The 26,325-nt window shown below is 45.3% G+C and overlaps 2 protein-coding genes and 1 non-coding gene across 6 annotated transcripts; 2 read left to right on the forward strand and 1 right to left on the reverse strand.

Annotated features, from left to right (window-relative positions):
- The first annotated feature begins 2,135 nt into the window (after nucleotides 1-2,135).
- Nucleotides 2,136-4,089, forward strand: LOC103719857 (uncharacterized). The gene is made up of 2 exons (XM_008809293.5): nucleotides 2,136-3,483; nucleotides 3,650-4,089. Exons 1-2 carry the CDS (start codon nucleotides 2,988-2,990, stop codon nucleotides 3,847-3,849), a joined length of 696 nt encoding a protein of 231 aa, XP_008807515.1. The 5' UTR covers nucleotides 2,136-2,987; the 3' UTR covers nucleotides 3,850-4,089.
- A 1,763-nt stretch (nucleotides 4,090-5,852) lies between these two features.
- Nucleotides 5,853-12,047, reverse strand: LOC103719858 (splicing factor U2af small subunit B-like). 4 transcript variants are annotated; one of them, XM_008809294.5, is made up of 5 exons: nucleotides 11,311-12,047; nucleotides 7,797-7,878; nucleotides 7,522-7,648; nucleotides 7,002-7,426; nucleotides 5,853-6,131 (listed from the first exon to the last, which is right to left on the reverse strand). In XM_008809294.5, the coding sequence occupies exons 1-4, from the start codon at nucleotides 11,635-11,637 to the stop codon at nucleotides 7,030-7,032; spliced, it is 933 nt and encodes a 310-aa protein (XP_008807516.1). In that variant the 5' UTR covers nucleotides 11,638-12,047; the 3' UTR covers nucleotides 5,853-6,131; nucleotides 7,002-7,029. The 4 variants fall into 4 exon arrangements, with proteins under 4 accessions (XP_008807516.1, XP_008807519.1, XP_088576850.1 ...); XM_008809297.5 differs by having other exon boundaries at nucleotides 7,010-7,426; nucleotides 11,311-11,989; XM_088720724.1 differs by having other exon boundaries at nucleotides 5,853-6,863; nucleotides 7,010-7,426; nucleotides 11,311-11,989.
- Nucleotides 12,048-12,062: 15 nt separating this feature from the next.
- TRNAL-UAA (transfer RNA leucine (anticodon UAA)) lies at nucleotides 12,063-12,145 on the forward strand. Its single transcript has one exon. It is a non-coding gene; the product is annotated as a tRNA-Leu (tRNA).
- The last annotated feature ends 14,180 nt before the right edge of the window (nucleotides 12,146-26,325 follow it).

A 26,325-nucleotide genomic window follows, 5' to 3' on the forward strand; every position in this document is an offset into this window, starting at 1 on the left:
TTCTGAAGGCGAACCAAGCTTCGGATTGGGTCACCTCATTTGTTGCTCTTCACACTGAAAATATTTTATGGACCTAGCAACTCTCTGTTTCTTCTGATTTATGTAGTCTTCTTGATAGTGATGCAGTTGGTTGTGCGCATGTTAGAGAGCAGTCGATGTACAAAAAAAAAAAAAAAAATAATTTTTTTTAAAAAAAACAAGAAACATAAAAAAAAAAAAATCATGCAGGCTTAGTGGGTCCATAATTTTATTTGATTGATGGATGGAAGGTGCAGATGCATCGAGCAAGTTGCTTTGACGTTGCTCTGCGCGTCAGAGGTCGGCTTTTCTTCTGATTTCTTTTTTATGCCGAGGCGCACGGGTGAGATAGGAACCTGGACCTGGGAAAAGGGTTCCGGGTCAATCTTGGCTGGCTAGAAGTGGACCCACCCACTTGGCCCGTCGCAGTCCGTCTAAACATGGTCGAGGGACATGGCTTGGAGCAGGATTGGCCCCTTCAGGAGATGGACCCATACCTCTATTGAACAAGTATCGGGCTTTCCATCGAAACAATCATAGAGAGAGAGACGGGTGGATGGGAGCACATGTAATGCGTGTGGGTGCATCCATCCGTCCCCATCGATGGAATCTTTACGCGCTGCTCCCTCACACCTTTCTCGTTGCGCCATTCCATCCCGACCTTTCCCGTTCCTTCGTCTCGATTTCCACCCTCTAATAATTGAGGTATGTAATTCATACCTGCGGGGACCAACGGCCCAGTAAAAAAAACAAAAAAAAAAACCTGCTAACCCAACAAAATGGGACCAGCCTCGGCCTGGCGACTAAATGGCGTGGAAGAACGTCGGCACCAAATGGCATCGACCTAGCTACATGATAGATGGGCGTTGACTGGGCGAGTGCAATGATCAATATGTGCATCTGCGTCCAAGTGCTGTAACTTTGTCTTTGCCGGCATATCTCACGGTGATTAAACATAAGATGGGGTTGCGGCTGGTTCGATCAGGATCAGCCACGAATCCAGGTCAAGAGTAGGTCGACTCAGTCGAGGTAGAGGTTGAATCTTCCCCGCAAAAGAATGATTGATCGCATTCTGCACACAGTTTTAGACACCCCAAACTTCTTGGATCATAGATTGCACAGATTTCGAATCGATTGATGTATGATCCATGGATTGGGAAGGAGAATCATTCTTTCGTCGTGGCAAATATGCAGCAACTGTCCGCCAAGTGGACCGGCCAACGGCACATTTACCTACCCCCTGGGAAGTATGCGTCTCGCGGACGCAAGCAAGCAGCTTAATTTCCTCACGTCAATCCAAGAAAACTAGTACAAACCAAGATGCTTTCGTTTTCCCTAACCGAATCGCCCATCCAATCCTCGATTCCCAGACGCCACTCGTCGGAGGAAGAGCATTCGGACCGGACCGGGAAGCCTTTAATGTGTGTGTGTATATATATATATATATAAACACGTACTGTTTAAGAAGCTGCACTACATATGTTTCGAAAGGTGAATAATGCCGCAGACTGCATTGCCTCATTTGTTGCCTGATATTCGAGAGAGATCATATAGACATTCACGTAGGACATTTCTTCTCTTTTATATTTTTTAATTTTTTGGATTTGGCAGGATGTACTCATATTAAAACTATATGAAATACTACTTTTAATAAAAAAAAACATGGGTGCAGTAGGTGTAAAGATGATGGCAGGGGAGGAAACAGTTCCATTCGTTTCCTAAAGTAAGAAAGAACGACGCCTTCCGGTCCCCAACATCGAAAATAAGTGCGTGCGACAGCCACACAAATGTTTGGACGACGGGCGACGACCGGTGGTGCTCAGGACGGTTGACCGAAATTAAGCTAACGTAAGTTGAGGGCCCGGTTGCCCCAAAAGGATAAGAGCAGGCATATCCTCTGATTCGTGGACGACGGCATCGCTCTTTTCGTCTCTTATATCAAAATCTACTACGTACATATATATAGTTTGGTGATGCCTATACAACTGTCCAAGCTTTATTTTGTATATATATATATATATATATATATAAAAGGATCAGGAGCCAAGCGGTGACACTTCCCTTCCCACTTTTACCATCTTATATATCCTTTCTTGTTGATTACCAAACAATAGCTTGAACTAATCTCATTTGACCACCGCCTGCACAGTCACAGGCGGGGATGGCGTTCAGCCGGTGATACCGCGAGGCTGATCGAAGCGGCGGTGGGCGGCAGCGGTCGCGTATCTCCCTCGTCTTCTCCTGCCCACCAATAACCCATTAAACCTTTCTTCCTTATAAGATGCAATCTATAAGCCGGGATCCTCTTGCGCGTGTTTCGCACCGCAGGGCGTCGTTCACGGTTGGGTGGCCGACACGTGTCTCGGAATGGGCAGTAATCATCCATGATGTTGCTGCCGTATTTGGTGTATGATGATGAACTAGGTTCGTCCATTTCGAAGATGGACGACGTGTCGCCGATCCACCATGCGCGGCCCCAAAACACCCACCGCCGGTTTCCAGAGATCACAGTTTGTAACATGTTAGCCATCATCAGTCGATGGTGTGCCCGGGATAATGCGCGAGAGAGGACGAAAAGTCGGCGGTCGGTGGGCCCTCGCTCTCCCCACTTCTGTCTCCTTTCTCCCCCTGGTTTCCCTCCCATCTACCTTTCCATCGGGAACGAATAAGAAGGGGGCGAGGGCCTGGGCTAGAGCTGCCCTTCCATCCTCGCCCCATCGGTGCCGTTGCCGCGCTTTCTCGTCCTCTGTCCCTCTCTTCGCCCCCCTGGTTGGTTGGTTATGCTTGGTGACAGAGGAGGGGAGCCAGAGCGCCGGCGCTCCTCCTTCCCGGCTGGCTTCCCCCGCCCCCGATTCTTTCGATACCGCAGGATGAGGCTCCCGTCTTCTTACCTTCAGACCACCCTTCCCTCTTCCTAGGCTCCTAGCTTAAGCACGCACGCATAAGGAGATCGAGCACCGCCACCGCGCATGGCTCCGCTTCCACCGTCGACCACCACCACCACCACGTACTACTCCCACCCGAGGAGCCTCCGCCGGAAGCAGGACGAGCGGGCTGGAGGAGCGAGGAAGTCGCCTCCTCCTCCACCGCATAGGTCTTCGTCGTTCCATGGGCGGACGGCGGCGTCCCCGGTGGAGCACCGCCAGATGCGGCGGCCTAAAACCCAACCGGACCTGCTCGCTGGGGCGGAAAGGGGGATGGCGGCATCGCCGGAGGAGAAGAGGCTGGGCAAGGGTGGCGACAAGAGCTTCGAAGCGGAGAGGAGGATGCCGGCGAAGGTGCTGGTAAACGTGACAGTGCAGAGGAGCCTGGGGCCGGTGCAGGTGATGGCGTCGACGGAGTGGACCGTCAGGGAGCTCGTGGCAGCAGCGTTGAGGCAGTACGTCAAGGAAGGGAGGCGACCCCTGCTGCCCTCGGCGGAGCCCGCTGCCTTCGGCCTCCACTACTCTCAGTTCAGCCTCGAACGTAAGAAACTATTTCGCTTTATACATAACTTTGTTTTATACGATATATGACAGATTCTTAGGTCGAATCTAGGCCTTTCCTTCTTTTTTTTTTTTAATGTGAAATCTGCTAGTAGTAGTCATCTAAATATGGATATTCTGTGTTCCTGTGGTGGTGATTGATGCAGCTTTGGATCTCAAGGAGAAGCTCATTCGTTTGGGATCCAGGAACTTTTTTCTCTGTTCTAAGACCGCCCCGGCTACTTCAGACGCAGCGACGGCCTCCTCCTCCTCCTCCTCCTCTTCTTCTTCTTCTTGTGCCAAAGAAGCTCAGAAGGCGTCCAAGATATCCATCACTTGGCTTAGGTTCATGGATTTCTTGCTGTAGCTTGATTAATATTTTTCTCTTTTTTTCCTTCAACTACGATTTCTGCTATTGTTGGACGGAATCTCTTCTCAGACAGATGATTCTGGCTGCCCATGTTGCAAGTCGCAACCCTTCTGTTTTTGGGTTGGGGTGAATCTTTAGCGCTAGCTGTTGCAGTGTTGTGGACGTGTATATTCACCAAGTTTATATGAAGCCAAATCTATATTTCGTTGCATGTATTTAAATACAGCAGCTCTGCAATTCCCCTGTGCAGACTATTCTTGATGTCCGAATCTTACGGGGTTCACCGGTGTAAATGAATAAATCTGCCTATTTATTAACCTCTAAACAATCTATGACAATTAGTGTTTTCTTGGTCCTATTTATTACGAGTATGAGTCGCCATTATACCAAAAAAAAAAAAAAAAACACAATCGAGTAGCTCCGATCCAACTGGCTGATGTTGCGTTTGTCATTCACTCATTCCTTCAATTATGGAACATAGGATTCTGATAAGGCGGCTAGCGTAGGATATTATTTTTTTTTTTTTTGGTAAATCGGCTACTCACACGGTGCCCAGGATATTATTACTGTCGTTGTTCTTGTTAAAGTCATTTTCATGAAATAGTGCGCGAATTTGTTCCGCTGATAATTTTAATCAAGAATATGAGGTGCCGTGCGATGCGACTGTCACGCAACTGCTACCGTAGCAATTAATGAAAATTATTATAATGAGATAATACTTAATATAAATTTATTTGCGCCGCTTCTTACACCATTTTTTTTTTATGTTTCGGAAGAATTTAGGGCCACGGTCACAACAATCCATAGTTGTTTCGGCATTACGATGTAAACAATCAATGAAGCAGCCCTTTTTAACTAGACATGTCCCTAATCATTATGATAAGTATCGCAATAATATTTGATATGGATTCCAAAATGCAAGATCAAGGAAATCATGAAGATTAAAAAGCAGACCGGCATCAGTCAGCTATTTGGGTCTTGTACATCCATGAGTCTGGGCATGAATACCCTAGATCAACTGGACTGAATGTAGCCTATTGAGCCAACGATGCAGTATGCACCGGTCCATGCGGACAAATGTCGGTTAAGGTTGATCGTTCCTTCAATTTAGTTCAGCAGACAACAGGTGCTTCTTGATTCTGTCTAGGCCTCGCTTGGGGAATCTAAGAAGGACAAACGAGCTGAAATGTGCCGATCTTTGTGAAGTCCGATGATCAGAAGCTAGTGCTTGGGAATCTTTCCGATACCCTTCTAATTGTCCTTTTATTTGCACTTCCTTTGTTTGGGAATCACTATGTTCGATCAGTTGATCAGTTGTAGCTCAAAATATCATTATCTTGATTTCTTTGACCTCATCTTCTTGTTCCATGGATCGCTTCTGATTATGAATTTTCAGGTAATCTCCCCAAGCTGTGCCACCTTCACTTCCCCTGCTTGCAAAAAATGTAATAACCTGCTTGCTCGACCTAACGAATTTTCCTTTCCAATAATATTTGCAGATAGCGAATCTGATTCTGAAGATGACCTGCAAATTGGCTAACATCACCTACTATTTCAAGGGAATTATTTTAAAATTTTATTGACTTTGTAGAACGGAAAACAATTGAAAATTCTCATCAGATCTGTTGTTGAGTATTCATTCAGCTAACATCATCTTCTGCGATATTGGTTTATATTGGCTGAGAGCCGAGCAAGCGCAATACCCGAACAACTCAACTATCTAGGGCCCCAATCGAGCCAATCGATCCTTACCAAGTCCTCGTCCACTTTTAACCCCTTATACTTTGAAACTAGATGGATATTATTCCAGTTCTCACAGGCAGATTCCATACCATCTCCTCACACTGAGACTAATTAGCAGCATACACATCCGTTGCACCACTCAGAAAAGGATCACAAAGGAGGGAATTGCATTTAGGAGAAAAGTCATAGCCAGAGAAAAAAAAACAGCTCATGGCAAACAATTAACAATGGCAGAGCTGCACCTAAAAGCCACACACTTCAAAGCAAAACAACCAGATATATCCAGAGTCAATTAAACATAAGAAGGTTCTCAAAAAACAGAGAGATCATTGTTCAGGAACGTATGAGCACATATGCCCAAGAGCCCTAAAAAACTGTCAAATATAACCAATTCTGCTCGCCATGAAAGCAGAACCTGCAACTAGGTGTCCTGATGAAAAGATGGCCTTACCTGCAAAGTCTGTTTTTGGCTGATAAGAAGGCTTTTGAATTGGCTACAAGTCCTGTAAGTTCATTTAGGCAAGCGCGCAATGGACCTGCAAAAATTTCATGTAAGCTGCATGAAAATGAGGCTGACACAGACACAGGGATACCTGGACCTGCAAAACTCATAGAAAAATGTTAAGCATATGCTTTAGGCATGACAGGAAAAAACAACCCGAGGTAAAAGGAAAAGGTTCGCCATCTACCCTTGTATTTTGAGTGAAACTTAAGCACCCTGTAAAAGAAAGCAAGCATACAAGCACACACAAAGCAACCAAAGATGCAAATGTGGATCCTGAGCAGCAGTCTCCACTATATCCACAAAACTCATTGCAAATTGCAGTCATTAGAAATTCAGATTCTGTAAAATAACGTAGGCTTTCTGCAAAAACTGGTTCGAAGCCAAGAAATATATTTAAGTTCTAATCCACAATAATTGCAAGTAGTCCATCATTTTCCTGAAGCCCTTTTTTCTTTTTTTTAAAAATAAAAAAAAACTGAATTTGGTAATATTTTTCCTGCCATGCAGTTGGGAAGGAAAAAGATCAAAATGCCAACAAGAAGAAAAAAAGAAGAGACAGATGAAACATGTGCAAGTGATAGGAGCAAACTTGAAGAACGACATGGTTCTGGGTGCTTGACCACATGTGGGCATCAAGGATTGATCGTGAGGCAAACAATTCATGCACACTCAAAAGTCAGGCAGCAGATACCAAAAACAGAAGAAAGCATATTTAGGTTTAAAAAAACATCCCACAGCACAGGACATTGAACCTGCACACCACCTGCACAGTGGAAAATGGGCTGTAAGCTATTTAGTAAAATCGGGTGGTTTTTCAAAATGACCATAAACTTCTCCCCACTCCCCAAGTTCCACATATGACACAACAAAATGAAGTCTTTGGAAAGAACAAGGAACAAACCTGCAAACCTTATGCATAAGTTATTGTATCATTGATTCTGATGTGGCTGGTCAGGATACGGACCGCCATTCTGAGCTAATCTATTGCCATCATGACTATTACTTTGGTTGTTCTTGTTAGCAGATTCTGCCTGCTCCCTTTCCCTATTCCATTGCTCAATTTTGGCTCTCCTTTCAGCACTACCTTCCCTAACAGGGCTCCTATTCCTTCTCCCACCAGGGCTCCTACTACGACCCCTCCTGTATCCTGGGCTTCGGCTCCTGGGCCTCCTACCTCGCTCACCATGGTACCGATCCCTGTCATCCTGATGCCTTCCATAGCCACGGCCACCATGAGGGTGATCTTCATGGCCCCTGTGCCTATAGGGGCTGCGGCTCCTGCTGTGCCTTCGACGGTACCTCCCAAATAACTGCCTCCTCAACTCTCTGGTTATGCAAAAAATAAGCAACTCCATTAGGAAGGATGTGAGTCCATTTTTTTTTTTATTTAGTATGAACATTACAATCTGGTCTTGTTATACCTGCTGATCTTTTTTAAGTGCATGAAATTGCAGTAACCACCTCGGTTGCAAGTGTTCTCTTCGTATTGTCTACATGTGGCCTCACGAAAATCAGTAACTGGAGAGAAATCAACGATAATTGGGCGTCCTGTAACACAATCCAGTTGAACAAACATCATCACTATATATAAATATATGAACATATAGCATGACATGTAATGAATTCCAAATAACATGAGAGAAGAAATAAGACCAGCACAACGTCAAAGAGAGAGAAGAGAGAAGAGAGAGAGGACCTGCATAGAATCTTCCAGTCAGATTGTGGAGGGCACTAGCAGCATGCTCTTCCTCTCTGAACTGAACATAAACATTACCAACCTAAAAGTACATAAAATTTGCATCAATAAGATGAAGACAATGTGTTTGAAAATATTATCACAATTCATATTTGTTAATTCAAAATTTTATAAAGTAATTGCACGCCACTATATGACTTAGTTAGTATTTCTTTAACTTTTGAGAGATGATTGTGAAACCCAAAGTCACAATCTTCTTGCTTTCAAACTAGCACAAACCTTGGAACAAAGAAGTAGTTTCCAATAATCACTTTTTCAAATATTTGGATCAATTGAAATACTAATATTTGAGCTGACTTTCAAACAGTTGCCTTTTCACTACAGGTAGGTCTATGTGGACTTGGTCTGAATGAAAACATCATCCCACTACATGCCTTTCAATAGACAGGCACCATATATGCCTCCAATAGATGGATTGCACAATGTATAATACATTATCACACCATGTGAATTATCTTGTGTCTTTGTATCAGATTTTGCTTCTCTCTTTAATAAAGTATTTGGACAGCAAGAGGCTGCCATTACAAAGTTCACCATTCTATGCTCGTGCATGCTAGATCAGCTGGAGCACAAGAAATTTGTGCACCACAAGAGGCTCAAAGCACTCAGAACAGCAACTTTACATACATGCCTCCATATTCCAGGCCACTTCTAAACTCATCTGATATATGTACTCCTATACTTGTTTATTTGTTAGTTATTTGCTGATTTAATATTTATTGCATATTCATACATTTAATTTCTGGCTTTATTTCTAACACTCTGAATAGTCTGATGGTAGGATTTATATTGTTTTTTTTTTTATAAGAACTGTATCATTTCGATACTTCTTTCTATCAATTTGTTCCAAAAACTCCATCTGCTGATAAATCTCCCATACTTATGATACTGATATCAACAAGACTACTGAACCTTTAGAGTGAATGCCTGACACAGATTGAGCAGTTCTTTTTGTCTTATTCAACACTTGAAAACATGTTTTTGCACGATCATGTAGAACTTAATAATGTGAAAAAATTAGAACCATTATTATTAGACTTAATTAATATAAAGAAATATTTATAGGAGTAACTTATCATAATGATAATATTACAAGCAACATGTTTATTTGCAACCCTAGGTCAGTAGGACTGGCATTAGTGAGACACAATATGCTTCTTAACATAATATATAAATTAAATGGATGTGAAAGCTTGACATAAAATTCTTATTATATGTGAGCAATCCTCCTGAATCACTGGATGATGTTTTTGCTGATTTTCTTCAATAATAATAATTCCAAATGTTCTAATATCTAGCAAAATACTTATGATTTTCTTAATCCATATTGTGGTATACTAATTAAGAGAAAGTTGTATATCTTGAGATATATTAATAGTATCTAGGTACATGAATGTTTGAGAAAAAGATAGTATGAAATTTTAAATTATATTATATACAAATTTAAAAATTTAAAAACAAACTGACTTTATTTGATTGCAGAATTATTTGTATTTTTTTATATTCATTTATTCTCGCAAATATTGTAACTAAATATTTCTTTATAAATCTACAGCCGGTATTTCTTTTTTTAGATCTGTTTCCTCTCATAAATTTTTTTTATTGTGGTATTTTCTATTTTTGTTTGCAAACAATTCTAGATTTTACTTTTTATTTATCTATTCTCACAAAGTGAGAGATAACAAAGAAAGAATTCTTTAGTATGATCTCACCTCAAGAATTTTTTTTTTTAACCTTACCACATGTGGTGGGACCAAGGTGCATGGGGAAAAGAGAAAAAGGAGAGCAAACAACATTTCTTTCTCATTTGAGTGGGATTCCATATTGGTTGATTTGAATACACGAGTTCCATGTTTCTTAAAACACGCATAATACTTGTTATTTCATTCAGTTTCCTGGAAAACCCCTACTCGAGAACATAGGATAAGGGGCCAAGAGAATTGGGCAATAGGCCTAAAAAAACAATTGAATCACATCGATAAGATCGGAAGCTAGATCTTGGATGAAACATACAGTTCAATTTTTTGCACGCATAAATTCTTTCTATAATTTTTTCAAGCCCATGCTTTCATGCAAAAATGTGAACTGTGGAATGGTTTAACTTGCAATTGATGCTAAGCACAACTCCAAATGAACTGGCATGACCCCTTTTTATGGATCTTTGATCATCCCCATCGGCAAGACAACAATTATGATCTCAATGGATCTCTCGCAATCCCTATCTATGGGATGGTCGCACACCCCACTAGTGGTGAAGCTGATATTTTTCGTAAACTATACAGCATCCATCTTGGTGCATTGCACCTTATCCATCCTTCCATCTTCTCTTCGTTTTCCATATTACATATGATAAACATGAAAGAGCCATAATCTTTGATGCATATTTCCAAGACAAGGTAAAATGATAGCCCGATCCTCCAAGTAATATGGTTTTATCCTTTTCTATAAGAATTCTCTATCCATCGGAATCAATATTTTTAAGTCCAGCGAGTTGCCAAACAAAGAAATGAAATGGCATGGAAAAGTGGCAGCCGTTGCCGCCGCCACCGCCCATTCCTGCAAGAAGGATGTGGCCTCATAGAGACCGTTATTTAGGCCTGCCTTGGTGTCAGCCTAAATAACGACAAGATAAGCCTCACAATCTTTTAATAGACGGCTTAAAACAACGCACACAACTTATGCTCAAGATCCCATCTTTTGTTTATTCTTTTAAATAAAAGGAACTTCTACATGATCTGTGATGGGCATCGATCTTAAGACCATGAAGGAGTCATTGCCAATGGCAATCCGACAATCCGACTGAAAACACCGAGGAGAAATTTCATTGGGTAAGAACAGGCTGAATTGAATGATTGGAAGGGCTATAATATATCTCCTAACAATCCTGTAGCTGACTTTGTGGCTTAATTGTAACTGAATTAAAGGACGAGTCGTAAATGAGCTTGATGCAGGATTTCTGCGAGGTACTTAATTGCAAATTGCACTCTAAGCGTCGCACAGATAGCTGGCATCTGTGGATATTTGGGGTCAACCCTAAATCACTCATGAATCGGAACACCGGCCATTTAACATGCATCCTAAGTAGAACCAGCGGCCAGCCGTGTATCATGGGTATGTGTCAGGGCAAAAGTTCGAGTCAGAAGGATTTAGTTCAAGGACCTGGGTTGACCATACTTCCTATCAGATGGAGCTGAAGGTTCGAGTCCGGAAGCACGGCATGCTTGCCGGCTGCACGGAAGACGTCGTCCAAATTATTATTATTATTATTATTATTATGCTTTTTTTTGTTGTTGTTGTTGTTTTAATCTCGAAGCAATTTCTGATTTTATAAAATTTTGAATTGAGCGGCGGATCGAGAGAAAAGGGCATGACCATTAAATCGGAAGAAAAGAACATCGTAGATGAGATGTAGGAGATGGATGCGAAGGGAAAGAATATGAATGAAGCAATTTACCATGTGATCGGCGAGATTGTCGCAGACGTTGAGGCTCTCGATGTCGCCGTACTTGGAGAGCTCTTGGAAGAGATCCTCGTAGAACTCCTCGAAGTGGTGCTGGACCTTGCGGGGATCCATGGGGGGCTGCTGGGCCTGGGGGCCGGGAGGGGCGAGCATGTCGGGCCGCTGGTACATGTTGGAGAGGAGGAGGGTGGGGCTGATGCTGGGCCGGGTGTGCAGCCGGGAACAACGATCCCCGTGCCGGCACGCCCCGATCTTGAAGTAGAACGGGCAGTTCACCCGGTCCTTCTCCGTCCCGAAGATCGACGCCAGGTGCTCCGCCATCCTTCGATTTCTTTCCTTTTCTTTTCTTTTATGCTGCTTCTTACCTTCCCCCTTCCCTTCCCTTCCCTTCCCTCCCAACAAACAACGTGAAACCCTAACCCCAACCCTAGATCGGATCTGGATGATTCGAGACAGAGGGAGGCGAGGGAGTGTGGTCGGGGGTTTGATCCGGGATTCAACAGATTTGGGCGGAGAAGGAGAGGAAAACCAAAAATAAAGATCTAAAGAAGGAAGGATCGGGAGCCCTCTTACCGCAACGCGGGGCTTGAAGAAAGAAAACGCAGGATCGCTTGGCAAGAAAGCGCACGCGGTCAAGAAAATTATTCGGCCTGCAAACCCTAGGGCAATTGTACCCCCCAAAAAAAAGGACACTAGAGGACCTTCTATAGATATATATACAATATCTCGCACTTCCGTTTAACGTAGCTGGTTTGCCCGAGAGGTCAAGGGGGAAGACTTAAGATCTTCTGCACACAAGTGCGCATGGGTTCGAACCCCATAGCCAGCATTACATTATTTTCTGCAAAAAAAATTTATTTTTCCTTCCTGCAGAAGAATAAAAAAATGAAGGTTATTGATTAAAAATGCTTGCATGAGAAGCCGGAAATTAAACGGGGGTTCTCATTTACGGTGTCCACTTGGAAGATTGAAAATATATGATACCGAATTGAAGACAAGAGAACACGTGTTAAATGAAGAAGTTCAATGATCTGCTAAACGATGCCTTGATACTTCTGCACTCGATTATTTACTCTGTTGAATTTCCTTTTTGCCTAAGATGTCTCTGAATATATGTAAAATATAACAAACGGAGAAAAATTAGTAGAGCTGGCTTTTGACCGCACTAGCTAGTAATATGCATCTTAGAAAATTGTTAGACTAATTTTAGAGATGGGTGGCCACTTAGTTAAGCAATGTCCTCCGAAGCAATTTCATCGGATTATCTGGTATGCAACAGTACTTGTATCATTGCACTCAAGCAGAAACTGTAGTCTAACAAAATTTCTGGTATCCTAATGTGCATATATAATCCTCGGGGCATCCATTTACCATCTAATTATGACCATGAGCATCATGGGCTGCAACTCTTTTGGGCCTTTGACATCGAGGAGGGCATGAGTAAATTAGCATGACTCATAATAGAGTATTCGGCAGCTTGTAAAGTGGCACTTTTGCATGACTGTTGAATTTTAGAGGAGAGAGAATTTTAATAGCAAACATGCCACACTGAAAAGAGTGCTTCTGTCCCTTTGCCACCGTGCAGTCTTCTTTCTATAGATTCAGCTGGCTGTGCTCATACGAGATTAGTATGAGCAGCTGATGTATCGAAAAAAAAAAAGAAAATAAGAGTGCTTCAGCAAATCATGCATGAGCAACCTAGCCTTATCCTGTCAGCATGGGGTTGGTTTTCTGAATCTTTTTGCTCTTAGTCATAGATGGTTATGTGTTTGTTGATAGTAACATTTGTTATGAAGTGTTGATGTTATCATAAGTTGTGCATTTTCTTATCGTTCCTATTCTATCTATAACCTCCATTTTTCGGTTGGGCATGCTTATCTTCGTGGCTTATTCGCTTCCCTGTTCTTCCCCCTCATCATACATAGTCCTCTTAAGTCTAAACAACAATTCTAGGGGGCTGGTCTCAGGTTGCCCGACCATATATGATGCGGAGGGCTAATATCTTGCCGTGAGTCCTGTTGTAGTTCTCAGATCTGGATGAATCGTACAGAGTACAGACTCGATCGGGATGCTGAGTCGGCATAGAAAGATAAAGATGATATGTTCGGGTAAAGATTTGCATGACACGTACACATCCATCCTTAATTTATGTTCATTTGTTCGAACGCACGTTGACCTCAGAAGACCTCCTAAGCAAATATGCCTTGGTTCCATAACAGCTCCTTAAGCGCGCTTTTAAGATGGCGGATGTCTTTCATGTATTTATGAATATCATCGCCTTCATATAACACATAAGCTGAACGTGCATCATCTCTGATAACCTTAGGACATTTCTTCTTTGTTTTTGATTTTTTCTTTGTTCTTTTCCGAGTCCACTCGTGCCACAGTAACCGATCGATTGCTGCTATGTTCCTGATGAGGGAATGAGCTAGGATTAATGCAGGGGGATCGAGTATCTTGCACATGCAGGTATGCAGTACTCATGCTGCTGCTGCTGCTGCTATCCGCTTGCAAGTGGTGGGGGAGATGTGCTTGTAGTAGATATATATATATAGCAGCCTCTCTCATATGCACCAAGCCCACCGGACCGAGAAGACGCCGAAACGGAGAGCCGCACCCAGGTCAAAAAATATATAACACCGGCAAAGTCCAGCCCAGCGACCTTTTCAGCATACAGGCCCGAAGGGATCCTGGGCTCTCTCATATGCCCCCACCTCTTGGTCATCTCCAAGTGAACTTCGATGGTAGTATATCGATGGATGGTGTATCTGGTGGTGTCGGATTCGTGATCAGAGATTCTTCTGGCAGGATGGTAGCAGCCGGAGGTCGGCGCACGCCGGGGATCACTGTTGTAGGAGCAGAGCTTTGGGCTGCATGGGAGGGGTTGTCATATACGAGGAGGTCCCTCGGAGCTGAGAGTGTGTATCTCAAGGGGGACTCCGCGGTGGTGATTGACTGGATACGAGGTGTCTCAGCATATATGCTGAGCGGTTTCTAGCTGCGGCCGTTCGTTGATCTTTCCTTCGCTCGGTTGTGCGAATTCAAGATGACACGGAGGCAAACACCTCATCACGTGGAATATTCCCTACTCTACGCTCGGTGCATGAGAAAAGACCGTCTTCAGTTTGGATGGTAGAGGGAAATAGATTAATGAGCATGTGCATCCTAGGTCCCAGGTCATCAAGGTGGATTGCCGCACCGGTGGCGCTTCATTGATGGAGGGGCACGTGTCTAGCTAGCAGTAGGAGCTATGACGAGCAGAAGATCAGCGCTCGTGGACCCCTTTTTTTTTTTTAATTCTTGGCGGCGAGTCGAGCGAAGAAATAGGAACCACCCGTCATGGCATCATTAACGGGGTAAAGGAGGACGGATATGTACCGTTCCCTTCTCATGCATGATGCACGGACCACGAACCCTGGCCTCAAACTGGCTCATAGCGATCTCCTCTTCCATTTATCTACTATGTATTGTTGGCGTGTTACGGTAAAACAAGGTGCTTTAGTAACTCAAAAAAATCACTTTGTCGGTGTGTTCTTCATCAAGAAACGCATTTCCGTCGTAGGGAGACTTTGTTTAGGACATTAGTTTTAGGGTTATGATGAGATCATACCAGTGAGACCTAAAATCCTAAAATCCTAATTTAGAATATTCCCAGTCAAATTGGTATATTGAGTCGGGGATCAATATTACCGGAAAAACTGGCACATCTTATGTATGCTCGATGTAGAGGGTGATTGATCTCACAATCACTTGTGTGAGGCACTAATACAAAGATGTGGGTGCTCATTAGAGGAATGAGTTCACTGAAATGACCAGCCATGAGAACATCTTATGGATTCTTACTTAATTATCAAAACATGGTTCTCATAGTGGGAGTTGTGCAAGTGATCCTTAGACCTGAGATCACCATGGTACCTTGTGCACTTGAAGCTATGTTTTGGTTTACCCTCATTCACGACATTGCGTTGTGTACGGGGTATTCTGGATATGGTGGATTTTGTACGAAGGTTGTGAGTAGGTCAACAAGGAATCAGTCACTTCTAGTAAGAGAAGGTAACATCCTACTTACTCTAATCTTATGATGATTCAAGAAGCCTTTGATCAAAGCAAAATGAATATTAGAAAGAGTTTCTAATGTTTCATTGTTTGAATTATCATATAAAAGATTGAGAGAGACATGAATAAGTGATTGAGTTTGATATTGATCCATACTCATGCACTTATTCAGGATGTAGTATGACTGAGGGATTGAATTGCACGGTAACTTGCCACTGAAGGGTATGTTTGGATTTGTCCAATACATTCCTCATCTTCCGAGTAGACATGATACGTTGCTAGACGTCAATCATGTCTTGTGGGTTGATCGGATCAAAGAGTTTGATTAGATCAAAGCATCAGAAAGGTTCTGATTGCTAAGTTAGGTTTAGCACTAAATTGAACCTAAATTGGATTAGAGGTATTCTAATCAGGTTAGGTCAACTTGCACCTGCACCTACTGCTGGCTAAGATAAGGAACCCAATGGGTCACACACAAGGGAATTGATCAAGGGTCTAATTGGATTAGATCATGTTTGCAAGATGAACATGCTAGCACGTGTTGCAAACCCTAGCTTCTGATTCAAATTAAATTCGAATCTGATTCTTAGGTTAGGTTGATCTAATATGATTAGATCATGACCTAATATAGGTTAGCCAAGAGTTGGAACCCATTTGGCTTTAATTAGACCTGATTTGATTAGGTTTAATGTTTTCTTTAAGTTGGTTAAACCCAATTGGATTGGGTTTGATAGGGCCTTCACTTCTGGACCATTGGATCGCTCCCTGGATGAAGGATCTGGTCCACTGGTTGGCGCCTTCATCTGGACCATTGGATGGCTTCCTGGATGAAGGATCTGGTCCACTGGTTGGCGCCTTCATCTGGACCATTGGATGGATTCCTGGATGAAGGATCTGGACCATTGGTCAGCACCTGAATCTGGACCACTGGATGGCTCTCTGGATGAAAGATCTGGACCGTTGCTCAGCGCCTGAATCTGGACCATCGGTGATGGCATCTTGATCTGGACCATTAGATGGCGCCTAGATCTGAACCATTGGCTTTGGTTCACTGCATTTGGGCCCTTGGATCATCAGGATTTAAGAGGGAGACATGAGAAAGAAGTTGATACACACTTCTCCTTAGCACCTCATCATGATGGGATGCCTCTCTTGGCACATGCCTCATCATGATAAGGTGTGTGGATGGGATGCATCCCTCCATCTCTTATAAATAAGAAGGTGCCTTGGGGTTCTAAAGATCATCAAAGAAAAAGTCTCTCCTTCTCTCTTCCTTATCCCTTCTTTCTTACAAGCCTCTCTCTTTTGTCCTAACCCAAGACAAGAGGGTCTTCTTTAGGACAAAAAGGCTAGTGAATGTTTTAGAGGTAGAAAGGAAGAAGGAAGTGAAGAAAAATCAGCCAATTAAATCCTTTGGAAGGATTGAATAATTATAATCAAGTTTTGGTGGAGCTAGAGTCTTGAACCCATTCCTGTGTGGATCAACATTGGAGGGTGAACATTTGGGCACCTTAGGACATCTTCAGACATATTGGATATAGCGTGATAGGTATTCTTCTATATCAAGATTATATTTTCTACATTATTTGGTTATACTATTAAGGTGATCTTGTTTTATTAGGGTTTCATATAATGGATTTTATAAGAAAATTTTATAATCCTGTATCTTCCGCTGCGCCCTAGGGCACTGGGAAACCCAACAAAAACCGTGAGGGGGGGCTGGTGGCTCTTGTCAAAAAAGGGATAGTACCTACGCGGATCCCTGCGGGCTTCGATCCACGAACCCTCCAAAACGGACAATACCTCTAAGGAGAAATAGAGTTACTTTTAGTTCACAACATAACCAAAAAAAAAAAAACATATATAGGAAATCTTTAGGTGCTTTTTCCTCACTTTCGGAAAAGGGTAAAATGAATCTCCATGACCCCAAATGGTTAGTCAAACTCGATGAGCTCTGCTGCTGCTTTTTTTTTTTTATTTCAAATCAAAATTGTTAAAGCATATGGTGAAGCTGAAGCATATGGTGCGCAATTTGTAGAAGGAAGATGGTCGACTTTAGACGTCAATTAGAACCAACTTGCGGTTTTGAAGTGGAAGAGTTGGTGCGAGATGGGTTACAAGAATGTCCTGCTCGAGACACGAGGGTGAGAGACAAGTAAACAAGCAGATCAAACTTCGAACAGGGGAAGGAAAAGGGAAAGAAAAGAAAGGGAGACACAACCTTCTCATTATCATTGTGTTTTGTTGGATGAGGAAAGCGTCAGAAGCAGTTAGCCGATCATCTCGGATGCAGATACGAGCCCTTCATGGAGCCCACCGACCGACAATCTCGCAGCTACCCGTCTACCTCCTCCTCCTCCTCACGACGCCTATGCTTACAGGAAGCAGAGTCGTCGGCGGCGGAAACCATAGTTTAGGCATCATACTGTACAATGAAAACTTTACTCGAACCACACGTAGCAGACAAATTTGACATCTTGTATTTGGTACCGAAGGAACGGCAGTTTTTTTATTTTTTTATTTGCACGCGGTGAGTGTGTGGTCTTTTTTTTTCTTTTTTTCTTTTTGATACAACGGGCTGCTCACCTTAGTCTAGTACAGAATGTCTGTGGCTTTCAATCACCCCTTCAGTTCAGCCTTATTACCCCGTCATGTGCGAAATTACGAACCATGGTTTCCGTGGACGCACTCTGCGTCCTGCAAGCATAGGCGCGCGCAAAGCAGAGGAGGTAGGTGCCACCCAAGCTCCTTCGATCCATTTCAGAAAATCATCCGGATAAGAGTCTGGATCCTTTGCGATACGTGTCTTTCCTACTGTAGAACGATTATAATTTTGAAGTCACTTTTTTTCTTATGTTTCCAGAAGTTGTTTGATGACGCATACCTTTTGTTTTCTGAGGAACGACATTTAGGTTTAGTTAACCGGCTTCTTCCCGTCTAAGATGCAGCTGCATTAGACCCTTTAACCACTCCAAATTGAAAGCCCACCTGATGCTTGTTTTATTTAAGTAAATGAAAGTGTTCGAAGCAATGCTCCTTTCTTTTTTAACATCATCTTAAGTGGAGCGAGTCAAGTTGCACAAAATCTTTGCCAAATTTATACTAAAGGTGATGATAAAGAAAGTGAAAAGGCAGACTGGAGTTGCATTACGTATCATGTTTCGGTATGTTGTTTTTTTAGTTGCAATCTTGGGTTGTGTTGATGCCCCCACACTAGTGTCCTTCTAGGTACTTGTAACTTTTAGGACTCATTTGGTTCGCTTTATCCAAATATTTTTCTTAAAAAGCTAATTTCTAAAAATATGATGCACGCAAAAATAATTTTGGAATATTTAGTAGACCATAGAAAAGTGTATTTTTCAAAGTAGTTTATGTTTTTGTTAGCATAATTTTAGTAATCACGTAACAACTTGCATCGCCAATAATATTTTTTTTATTAGCATGATTATGTAACAACCTATATTATTTTTTTTAATTAGCATGATCCTGTTAGAGTGATTTTAAGAATCACATAACAATTTGTATCAGTCGGTAATATTTTTCTATTGTTAGTATTATCTACACAAGTATGTATAACCTCTGAAATGTACCGAATATGATAGAAAAAAGAAGAAGATCTTATCTATAGATTTTAATAGATTAAGGGTAGTTTTGGATAAAAAAGATTTCAATTTTCAATCGGTGGAAAAGCAGCTTTTTGGTGTCTCTTATAGTTTTTTTTCTCAACAAATATTAGAATCTTATTTTTATGGAAATACTACTCTCTTTTTTTTATTACTCTTTTGAAATTCAAATTAAATAAGAAGATTTTTTTTTTTTTTCGTTGACTATACTTTTCTATCTTCCATTGAGTTTTTAATAGTCTATTGGGTTTTTAGTAGTCTTGAGCTTGGCGGTTGTAAAGTCGCGATTCCAGTAGATTAGAGTCACGACCATTCTCCCAAAATAAGGTTCTAAAGAAATGCAAGGGGTGAGGCCGTACGATGCGATCGCCATCCATCACAGCCACCCCCCACACACATTACATGGACGTGTACAATGTACGACCAACATACCAACGAAGCCCTCCTCCACCGTCCCACCCCCACCCCCCCCCCCCCCCGAATTCTTCACAATCTCACCACCCCTCCGTATTTTGTTAACGAACGAGCGGCAATTAAATGCAGTATCTCATCATCAAAACTCGTCGAGAAAAAAAAACAACAGCAGAAACAGCCAAACAAAGGGCCCATTTAATTAGACGATAACCTAACCAGTTTTTGTTCCAAGCAAAAGCAACATTCAACTCTTCTGCATGTTTATTTGTAGTTATATATATATATATTGCCTTCCCAATCGTCCTTATTTTTGTTTTGTTTGGTGAGCTTTCCAATCGTGCTGGACAAGAGCACTGTTACCTCCTAAGCAGACACGCAGTATGTTGAGATTGAAGCTTTAGGTGGGTGTTGCTGGAAATTGGACCCGGAGGCAATCTTCGGTCGAGGAGGAGGGAGCTGCGGGTCACCACGGCGGGGCGGCGACCAGTCGGCGGGCGGCGTCCTCCGTCTGGGGAGGCCGGAGAGAGGGAGCTGGGGGTCCTCACAGCGGGGCAGCGATCCGTCAGCGGGCGGCGTCCTCCGTCTGGGTGCCTGCAGACAAACCGGTGGCCGGGTTTTCCGGCGCCGGCCCTCCGACGCTCAAGTCAGGGAGGGGGCAGATAGTGTAAGGAGGAGATGAACAGTGCTTGTAAGGCGCGGAATTTCCCAACCCCCTCCTGAGAAGCCAAGGCTCCCTTTTATAGGTGGGGGTCGGTTTACCTGTGATGTAACAGGGCGAGGCCATAGTACGGCTCGGCATGTGGCTCAGGTCGGCGCACGGTCAGGCGAATCATTGTACTGATGTCGGCGGTGAGGGCGTCGTACGACCCGAACCAGTACGCTACCAGGCGAATCATTGCATTGGTGTCGGAGGTATGGCCGAGATCAGAGACTTGACCAGACTCTGCTGGGCTAACTTGCCGTGGAGAGCTGAGGATCCGTAGATGTCAGGAGCCATGCGCATTAATTGTGGAGTAAGCCGGAGATCCGCATTAATGGTGGAGTAAGCCGGAGATCCGCATTAATGGTGGAGTAAGCCGGAGATCCGCATTAATTGTAGAGTGAACCGGAGGGTTACAGCGGCCATGCGCAATAAATGCTGAAGCAGTGGCAGGGTATGGTCCTCAGTTGGACCTCAGAGGAGTACGGCCGTAGTAGGTGGCTGACAAGGGTAGACCTTGAGCATCAGGATTTTCCTAGGTCGGAGGTCTCGAGGTCGGATGTCTTGAGGTCGGGCGTTCCGAGGTCGGACGCCGACTTCGGCTGTTCAGGGTCGGCGATTGTGCGGCTTCTTGGGGGCATTTGTGTCACTTGGGGGGAAAAATCTTATTCCCCCAACAGTGGAGAAAAAGATGCGCCCCCGCGCTCGGGGCTGCATCATCTGTTGATGGGGTGACGAGATCGGTGTCGGATAAGCAAGCTGAAAAATATGGCTAGCAAGGTCGTAATCGGATCTTGACATATCTCTGGGACCTGCTAGCTGTCGGCATTGGATGGATTCCCCTTCGCAGCTTCAATTATTGGATGGGCGAAGGCATAGAGTAAACCAACCGCACTACTTTTTCCCACTCTAAAACATAGCTAATATACTTTTCCGCTCGCAGGAGACGGATAACGGGATGCTTGTCCCGCAGCACCGTGTTCCCGGAGCTCTCATTTCGCAAGCAGCGCCTCTTTGCTAAATTGGCACGAGCATGCCGCGGCAGGCACGGCAAAAGAGGCTGACGCTACCCAATAGAAGGCTGGCTTGTCGGTGCAGGAAACCGGCTAGTAACTCTCAAGTCTCGCGCCAAAATGTCAGGGTCTACTGTGTTGCAGTTTTAATCCGAAAAGATTTAAAATTTTAACATAAAATTAACCTTATCTTTTAAATTTTAGCTGTTTTCAATGTTTTAAAATGCCTTCCATCCTTCACCACCCATCGAACATATGAAAACGAGGCTTCTTGTTTAAATAGAAGTCTCATCCTACCAAACAAAGTCGGGTTTTGAGGGAAGTAGGTTGCCGACTGTTGCTGGAAATTGGACCCGGGGGCGGCCGTCGGCTGAGGAGAAGGAGCTCCAGCGAACATTAGCGGGCGGCGATCCGTCGGCGAGCGGCGTCCTCCGTGGGGGGCCTGCAAAAAGCCGATGGCCGGGGTTTCCGGCGCCGGCCCTCCGATGCTTAAGTCAGAGGGGGGCTTAATTTTGGAGAAGGAGAGGGACTGTATTTTCAAGTCCGAAGCCTCCCTTGGGAGGAAGAAGCCTCCAGCCTCCTTTTTAGAGGGAGAAGCTCCCCTTTTATAGAAAGAGTAGCAGGGTTACCTGTATGTGACTGGGCGAATTAATGGTTACTGTCACGATTGGACGTGGGCGTGTGATGTAATGAGTTGCTGTGGATGGCCCGTTCCCATCATGGGAGGAGGTTGCGTGCAGCAAGAGCTTTCTTGTGGCGTGCAGTGCAGTATATTCTTGGGAATGGTGAGGTGTTGACAGTCGTAGCAGGGTATGGTCCCTGATTGATATGTCGTGGCGTGGCCGGCAAGTAAAGCATGGTGCGGTAAGGCTGCTGCAGGGCATGTGTTGGGCACCCGGGGACTTGCGGTCCCGATCCCCGGCCCAATCCTCCAATTGAAGTGGCTCGGTTGCCTTGTACCTTGGGACCAACTTGTGGGTAACGCGGCTCTTCTTGTTGTCTTTGGCCTTCACCAATGCTTAGTCCACACAAGGAAAATGGCAAAGGAAATGAATCGATGATGTGGGGAAGAAACTGAGATTCAATTCCAAGAGGACAACGATTACATGGAATGGTTGGCCAAGGGACGAGAAGTGTCCTTGCCCTATCCTAAGAACAATCTAAGGGGAGTGATATGCTCCTCCTTAGCCCAAGCCTTTCGGCCGAATGACCCCTAAGGGACCTAAGAGATGAAACCCTTTACAAGACTCTAAGTCAAATTGATATGATAAAAGATGGATCCTTTGCTTGGCCTTAAGGGCCTCTACTTATAGGCCTAATGCCTTATTGGCGACATGCCTTCGGAATTCAAATGGTGTTGGCCGACTTCATTTGAATTTGAATTCAAATGCATTCGGCCATGTGCTTCATGAGTTGCTTGGTCGGCTTCGGTTTGAATTTGAATTCCAACCTTCTAAGGAAGGTCTTCAAGTTGGTGCTTGCGCCGGTTGCCATGTGCCGCTGTGGTTTGAATGCCTCTTGCTGTCGGGCTGATAGTGTGCTTTGTGCTTGTTGCCCCTTCACGTGGATCCTTGACATGGCTTGCTGCTGGCCTTCGGTTTGGCAGCCTGTTGCATCTAGGCCGCCCATGGTTCTACTCGCCTGATATCCATGGGAAAGCCTGCAGGCTTCCCCTTCGGTTTTGCCTTGGCGCACATGGAAAATGCTGGGGCGGAGGCTTGGGCGCCGCTGCTGGGGCTGCTGCCATGTGGCGCGGCCTGTTATGGCCGCGCGCCTGGTCGGGCGCCTCTGCTGGGCGCGCTGCCATGTGGCCCTGCTCGCGCGCTTGGTTGGGCGCTTCAGCTGGGCGCGCTGCCTTGTGGTCCTGGCTGGGCGTGATGCCGGGCGCCTTGCCTGGCTGTGCTGCCATGTGTCTTGGCCTGCTGTTTTAGGCCGGGCGCATTTGTCTTGATGGCTGCATTGCTTGGTCGGGCGCCACTTGGACTTTGGCCAGATTCTTGCTAATTCTATCGAGCGCACACATGCCATTGGTTGTGCGCTCACTTGGCTCACCCTTGGCTGACTTGGGCGCAATGTGCGCGGGCTAGTGCCGGGTTGCCGTTCTTGACCCGTTGGCTTGGATTGTGCTCGGCCGCTTGGTTGGCTGACCGGGCTTTGGACTTGTCGCGCTCGGGCCTTCTCCTCTTGTGCGCGCGTGCCTAGGTGCGCGCGCACGGGCTGGTGCCCCTGGACATCGCCCATGACCATGCCCTTCAGTGGCATGCGTGTAGCAGGTTGCTGCGCGTGTGCTGGATGCTGGCGCGGCGTGGGCTGGTGTCCTGGCAGTGCACCGGGCCACTTTGGCTGAGGCGAGGTTCGGCTGCCAGAACCTCGCCAGGACTCTGCCTGGGCGGTCGGGTTGGCCAGGTGCTGGGGCGCTGGTCGGCCCGGCTGGGAGTTGGGCGCGCGCAGGGGCGCGCGCTGCTGGCTGGGCTCGGGCGCGCGCAGGGGCGCGCGCTGCTGGCTGAGCGCGGGTGCGCGCGGGTGCGCGCGGGTGCGCGCGCTGCTGGGCGGTCGCGCGCGGGTGCGCGCGCTGCAGGGTTGCGCGCGGAGGGCCACGTGCCTGCTGAGGCTGGTGTGCGCGCGGTCGGCCGCGCGTGGCTGGTCTGGGCGCGCCGTGGCTGGCGCGCTGCTGCGGGCGCGCGCAGAGGGCTGCGCGCGGCTGCTGTGGCCTGGGCTGATGTCCACTGTTTGGAAGTATCCAAACAGTGGAGGTTGGCTACCTTGTGACTTGGTTCGGCCATAGACTCCGGATTGGGGCTCGGCGGGCTGAGGTCCCCATCATCCCCCCCTCCTTGAAGAATACCCTTGTCCTCAAGGGTGGTATCTAGGATGGGGCTTCCTTCTTTGCGTGACAACGCATCCGCCACTTTGTTTTCCTTCCCTGGTTGATAAATGATTTCATATTCAAAGCCAAGAAGTTTTACCAGAAATTTTTGCTGATCCGGAGTGACGATCTTTTGTGTGAGGAGATGCCGAAGAGCTTGTTGATCGGTCACGATGGTGAAGCGTCTCCCAAGCAAGTAGGGCCTCCAAACTTTGACCGCATGGACCACGGCTAGCATCTCCCGGGCATAGGTACTCCATGCCTTCTTTTGAGGACCGAGAGCCTTAGAAATGTAGGCCAAGGGCCTCTTGTCTTGTGCTAGGACCGCACCAATACCTTCGTTGCTTGCATCCGTGTAAACTTGGAATGGTTGGCTGAAATTTGGAAGGGCAAGCACCGGGGTTTAAGTCATGGCTCTCTTAAGTTCTTCAAATGCTTGCTTGGCGGCTGAAGTCCATTCGAACCCATCCTTCTTTAGCATGTTGGTAAGGGGTTTGGCAATGAGGCCGTAGTCCCTTACAAACCTTCTATAGTAGCCGGTGAGGCCTAAGAACCCTCTTAATGCCGAAATGTCTTTGGGCAAAGGCCAATCGGTCATGGCTTCTATCTTGCGTGGATCCACTCTCACGCCTTGGCCGGAAACAATGTGCCCAAGATACTCAAGTTCTTCTTGCATAAAGGCGCACTTGGAAGCTTTGATGTAGAAGTTATGCTCTTCCAAGATACTCATGACTTGATCCAAATGCTTCATATGTTCCTCCTTAGACTTTGAGTAGACTAATATGTCGTCAAAGAAAACTATTACGAATTTTCGGAGGTGAAGCTTGAATACCTTGTTCATGGCCGCTTGAAAGGTTGATGGAGCGTTGCATAGACCAAATGGCATGACTAGGTATTCATAGTGGCCGGAATGGGTGCGGAAGGCCGTCTTGTGGATGTCTTCCTTCCTCATTCTAATTTGATGGTAGCCGGCTCTTAGATCCAATCTTGTGAAGTACTTTGCGCCATGGAGTTCATCTAGCATCTCATCCACCGTGGGTATAGGGAAGCGATCTTTGATTGTGGCTTCATTCAAAGCTCGGTAATCCGTGCAAAACCTCCATGATCCATCTTTCTTCCTTACTAAGAGGACCGGGGATGAAAATGGACTTGTACTTGGGCGGATTAACCCTTGCTTCATCATCTCTTCAACTTGCCTTTCGATCTCACCTTTTTGGAAGTGAGCATACCGGTAAGGAGGTACATTGATGGGCTTGCTTTCATCCTTGAGCCGGATCGGATGATCAAAAGGTCTTTGTGGTAGAAGATGGGTCGGTTGCTCCAAGACTTTTTGGTGAGCTTCAAGAAGTTGGCGCACTTGTAATGGAAGGGTGCTCATGTCTCCATTTGGTTGCGGTTAAGGTCCCCCCGCAGCCCCTCCTTGGTTGGCCATGACCACGGCGAGGCATAAAGCTCCCCCACGGCATAGCCTCTCAAGCATGCTGGCTTCACAAGGCCGAACTTCCTTTGGATGAAGTGCTGTCCATAGCTTCTTTTTGGTGCCGACTTTGAACTCCATTGTCATCGTTTTGTAATCGGTGATGACCTTACCTATATTCGAAGCCATGCGTTGCCTAGAACCACATCTAGGCCAACTAGTTGGAGGACATGTAGATCAGCCACTATGCGGACTCCTTGGATATTGAGTCGAACATCTTTGACAATGGCTTGGCATTGTAGACGATCTCCACTTGCAACCTTCACATCAAAAGGTTCGGTGGCTGCCCCCTTGAGTCCGATCCTATGCAAGGCATCCGGGTTGATGAAGTTGTGGGAGGATCCGTTGTCAACAAGGAGGGATACCTCATGTCTTCCGATCCATGCCATCATCCTCATCGTTGATGGTCGTTGTACTCCGGATAGTGCATGCAAGGAAACTTCGGCATTTTCATGGGCTGATCTTGTGGCTTCATCTTCTTCATCAATGGTGCTATCTTCGGAGGATGAAGTAGCACTTTCGTCGGCCTCATCTTCGCTGCTCACAAGATGGATGGCGAAGGATTGGCTGGGCTTGCATTGGTGGCCTTTCTCCCATTTGTTACCACACTTGAAGCATAAGCCTTTCTTGATGTATTCTTGCAACTCCTCTCGGTTGAGCTTTCGAACTTCATGTTGTGGTGGTTTGGTGGTCGTTGTTGCAGAATTTTGAGGCTTCAATTGCAAGGGTTTGGAGTCCTTGCGGTTGAATGGTTCCTTGGTTGGCCGCCGGTCATGGAAGTTGCTTTGATCCATGATTTCGGCCATCCTCATGGCATCTTGAAGTCGAGTAGGCTGCTTGAGCTTGATCTCCTTGGATAG

Source organism: Phoenix dactylifera, chromosome 4 (genome assembly GCF_051530095.1).
Source record: "Phoenix dactylifera cultivar Ajwa chromosome 4, Ajwa_hap1_PhDact_Kaust_v1.1, whole genome shotgun sequence".
Taxonomy (NCBI): Eukaryota; Viridiplantae; Streptophyta; class Magnoliopsida; order Arecales; family Arecaceae; genus Phoenix; species Phoenix dactylifera.